The following is a 4,574-nucleotide window of genomic DNA, read 5'->3' as shown; positions in this document are numbered from 1 at the left end:
GAGGAGCATCCAGGAGTTAGAAACACAACTTTGATTAAATGCAGTGGGAACCTGTCCTTCAGAAAAGCTTTTAAGGCATTGATATGTCATTTTGAAATTATTTTTCCGTGTGAATGTTGATATTTTTTCTTCACATTTTATTTGGGCATGATAGTTCAATTTCTGAATAACTGATTAGCACTGAGAAGGTATGAGACAGGTAGGAAATTAAAATGAGCCCAGTGGGAATAGGGGTTGAAAAGTTAAACTTCAAATGAACAACAGGGAATTTGCTGGCAGTTACACTGCAAATTATTTCCACAACGTATTTTAAATCCTAAGTTTATGAAATGTTTCAATAACCAACACCCATCCCAGCCATGAGCTGCAGCTTCTCTGTGAGAGTTCTGTGGAACACAAAGGCTGTGCTGAAGTCTGAGTAAGCAAACTTCATCACGAATTTTCCTGAAATTCTACGTATACTTTTAATCTTTCATTTTAAAAGCGTTGTTCATAATCCATAGTTTGCTCAGTCCTCCCGCCTCTCCCCTCACAGGTACCGCTCCCTCTTCCCGCCTCACCCCTCGTTGCCGCGGTGACGGCCCGGCGCGGCCATCAACGGCCGCGGGGCAAAGCGGGCGGGGAGGGCGGCGGGCGGGAGCCGGGGCGGGATGGGGGCACGGGAGTGAGCGGGCCGAGGGGCCACGGAGCCGGAGGGAGCCGAGGGAGCGGCAGGAGGAGAGCTGCAGGTAACGGGAAGGGAGGGGAGGGGTCCGCTGAGGGTACGGCGAGCAACGCCGGTGATAGCCGGCAGTGATAGCTCTCATCAGGAGAGGGGTGGTCAGCAGGGATAGGGAGGTGATTGTCCCTCTCTACTCTGCTCTTGTGAGGCCCCATCTTTCATACTGTGTCCAGGTGTGGAGCCCTCAGTACAAAAAAGACATGGAGATTTTGGAAAGGGTCCAGAGGAGGGCCACGAAGATGATCAGGGGGCTGGAGCACCTCCCCTATGAGGACAGGCTGAGGGAGTTGGGTTTGTTCAGCCTGGAGAAGAGAAGGTTGCGGGGCGACCTCATTGCAGCTTTTCAATACCTGAAGGGAACTTACTCCCAGGAGGGGAGTAAAGTCTTTGAAAGGGCTGACAGTAGCAGGACACAGGGAAATGGTTTTAAGTTAAAAGAGGGAAGATTTAGGTTGGATGTTAGGGGGAAGTTCTTCACTAGGAGAGTGGTTAGGCCCTGGAACAGGCTGCCCAGGGAGGTTGTGGATGCCCCATCCTTGGAGGTGTTCAAGGCCAGGTTGGACGGGGCCCTGGGCAACCTGATCTAGTAAATGTGTATGTTTGGTGGCCCTGCCAGGCAGGGGGGTTGGAACTACATGATCCTTGAGGTCCCTTCCAACCCGGGTCATTCTGTGATTCTGTGATTCTGTTTCCCTTCCCCTGTTGTTTGAGGCGGAAGAATCACAGAAATTGAAAGGAAAGCACTGAACTGTCCACCATGCACTGCTTTGCTAAGTACGGGTGTGCTTGGCATAACCTGAATTATATGATTTCTGCTTTTCCAACAGGTTAACAAGACTTTGGGCAGTATGGAGCAGGGCTTAGAAATGTTTCAGGAACAGACTCACTCTAAGTAAGTACAGACTATCTGGGGGTTTGAATGCGTAACGGAGTTGAATTATATCAGTTTATTAAGGATATAAAACAAAATATTAACAATTTTAGAAGCAAATATTCTTCTACAATATATTGGAATTCTTTTGTGAAAGGTGTGAAGAGGTTACTGACAACTAAGATAGCACAGTTTAGAGCTTTGATTTTCTACTTTTATGTATTTAAGTCCTTAAAATCTGCATACCTAAACAAAAAGAAAACAATGTAAACTGGGTTTTATTAAAATACTAAGAATTTTCATTTTGAGTGGTCTTCAAAAATTATTGAAGTTGCTAGGCTACAGCTATATAAACTTACATATCACAGCACTTAAAACATGCAAAAGTATTAGAAACAAGGTTATTGTTCAAGCTGTAGTTTTATTTTTCACATACAATAACCAGAATTGTTCAGCCAGGTATTATGTGCACTTCTCTTCCCAACACACTCATCTTTTCTCCACATCATCCAAATGGAGCTGAAGAAATGCAGTGCAGCTCAAACCATGGGTGAGATTTGATGTAGGATCTCACGTCATCCAGCCTGTTCAAGGAACAGAGCAAGATAGAGCACCTCTCCATATGTCGTATCAAATAGTTCCTCATATCGCTATTATCGAGAAGCAATCTAGCTAATATGGCACAAACTAAGTGTAAAAGTACTTCTTAAAGTAACAGAAACACAAATATTCACCCACACCTTATTCTGGATGAAGAAAGCTTTAATATGATGTGAAAGCATGCTCGGTTGTACTGAAGAATGATTCATGCAGTTCTTATAATGGAACAAAATAGCATGCTGCATTCCAAATGCATTCTGAACAACATAGCTCCTCTTTGGCTTTGAGGGCCATTCTTTTTGATAGTTGCTGATTGGTAAATATGGTCTCATAAAAACTTGAATTTTAAAAATATATATTGATATTCTTTGGCTACTTCTTTAATAAGTCAAAAGCCCATTTTCTGAGTTCAGACCATAGAATGGAATCATGGAATCATAGAACAGCCTGGGTTGAAAAGGAACATAATGATCATCTGGTTTCAACCCCCCTGCTATGTGCAGATCCATAGTTGTAATTGGCATATATGAAATTTCAAGCTGCTGTAGATGGATCTAGAAAGTGATTTATCCCACCGTACAATAGATGTTCTAGATAGCTATTTATTTCCATTAATAGTACCAAGAATCTTGAAGTTTAGTCTAGGGTACACATCCAGCGAGAGACCGACATTTCAGTCATAGAATCATAGAATCGCAAGGTTGGAAAGGACGTACAAGATCATCTAGTCCAACCGTCCTCCCTTTCTGTGCTGATGGCACTGCAGAAATAATGCAGGTAGCTTTGAAATTTGGAAAAGGGATGAAATTATGGGATAGAAATCATGACAATTATATCACATCTGCAAAAGCTCGTAAGTCACAAGTTATCCATCCACACATATATGACAATACATGGCTAAAAATTGTTAGATATATCAGTTGTATCTCATGCACACGGTAAAAGTACTGATGGAGAGATGTCACAGACAGCTTATATCTTTTGTATTTCTAGAGCAGCTCTTTAGAAGAGGAAAGGAGTTAATGCTGGCTCTAGAAGCTGGGTTAAGGATCATGAAGGCCTGAAGTTGGTAAAATTTACTATACAGGATTTATTTTCTCTAAATTTGGAAATATACACGTTTGACATGCAAATAAATAATCATTAATGACAGCAGAATATGAATCACCTCTATTTTCACTATTAAGGAAATAGAGTAGCTTGCCTACACCTCTTTAAAAATGAATTACTTTACAGTGTTTTCAGACATTTCATAGTAAATGCAACAGAGTAGCTCCCACTTGCTTAAATCCAAGTCATTGGTTCCATGTGGGAGGAATGCATTTGGTGAATGCAGTCAGCAGTGTAGGAGTGCTGAATACTTATGAGTAAAATTCCCATTCTTCTTCCCTTTATAGGTAAGCTTTTCCCTGTTTTTTTAGCTGATATTATATTAAACAAAATATGCCAGAGTTTTCCACATTCCACCTCCAGCGATGGAATGAAATTTGCATCATTCTCATACCATATCATTGGTCATATTTTGAGGGAGTATAGTAACCATTGTTTGCAAAACACCAAAGGGATTAAAATAACAGGCACAGCAGCTCTTAGTCCTCCTGTGCTAGTAGGTGGGGGTAGTTGCCAAGTGCATCTTTATGTAGTGATGTGCATAATGCTACAGCAATGTTAGGGAGCAGTTCTGGGAGTAGAACAGAACTCCCGCTCCTTTCAAAACTCCTTCCTCATGATGTCATATGGTACGGAATGTCCCTTTGGCCAGTTTAAGTCAGCTATCATGGTTCTGTCCCCTCCCAGCTTCTTGTACCTACCCCCAGCCATTCACAGGAGAGGAGAAACTGGAAATGGAATGGTCTTGGCTCTTTACAACACTGCTTAGCAACAACGAGAAATGTTATGTTATCAACATTATTTTTCTTCTACAACCAAAACATAGCAGCATAGCAGACACTGTGAAACCAACTAACTCTGTCCCAGCTGAAACTAAGACAATATTACCTCTGAGTATGTGGTTCAGTTTGTGTTTGATTAGTCGGGTTCTGCTAAAATAGAGTTCCTAATTACTTGGCACTTAGTTGGTCCACTCAATAAAATCTGCCAGATTGCAAAGTACATGACACAAAATGGTATCCTGTGCTAATTTGGATACTGAAATCCTCACCAACACCCCTTAGGACATTTACATGTCTGCTGCTGTGTGCTTTGTCATTAACCCTTCTGCATTTTGCTGCTACATTATGCAGATGCTGCACCAGTTTTTAGTCTCCATGTAGCTATGTCTATGGCAATTATTTAAGAAATTACTGACTGATGGGAACAAAGGAAGGGAAAGGAAGGGAAAGGAAGGGAAGAGAAAGGAAGGGAAGGGAAGGGAAGGGAAGG

The 4,574-nt window shown here is 42.0% G+C and overlaps 1 protein-coding gene across 12 annotated transcripts in view; it reads left to right on the top strand.

The window, feature by feature from the left end:
* The first annotated feature begins 626 nt into the window (after positions 1-626).
* Positions 627-4,574, top strand: part of DEUP1 (deuterosome assembly protein 1) — a 64,813-nt gene continuing 60,865 nt past the window's right edge. For 11 of the 12 annotated variants that reach the window (XR_001552801.2, XM_015852333.2, XM_015852325.2 and 8 more), the window contains exons 1-2: positions 627-728; positions 1,549-1,613. Coding sequence is in view for 10 of the 12 variants with exons in the window: in XM_015852333.2 (XP_015707819.1) it covers positions 1,570-1,613 (44 nt within the window). In the remaining 2 variants the exon portion in view is untranslated. Of the gene's footprint in view, positions 729-1,548; positions 1,614-3,185; positions 3,262-4,574 lie in introns of those variants that run through there. The other variant, XM_015852327.1, reaches the window with a different exon arrangement.

This window comes from Coturnix japonica, chromosome 1 (genome assembly GCF_001577835.2).
Source record: "Coturnix japonica isolate 7356 chromosome 1, Coturnix japonica 2.1, whole genome shotgun sequence".
NCBI classification, from domain to species: domain Eukaryota; kingdom Metazoa; phylum Chordata; class Aves; order Galliformes; family Phasianidae; genus Coturnix; species Coturnix japonica.
Note: the sequence above shows the minus strand (reverse complement) of the source record. Positions and strands in the feature narration are given on the sequence as shown.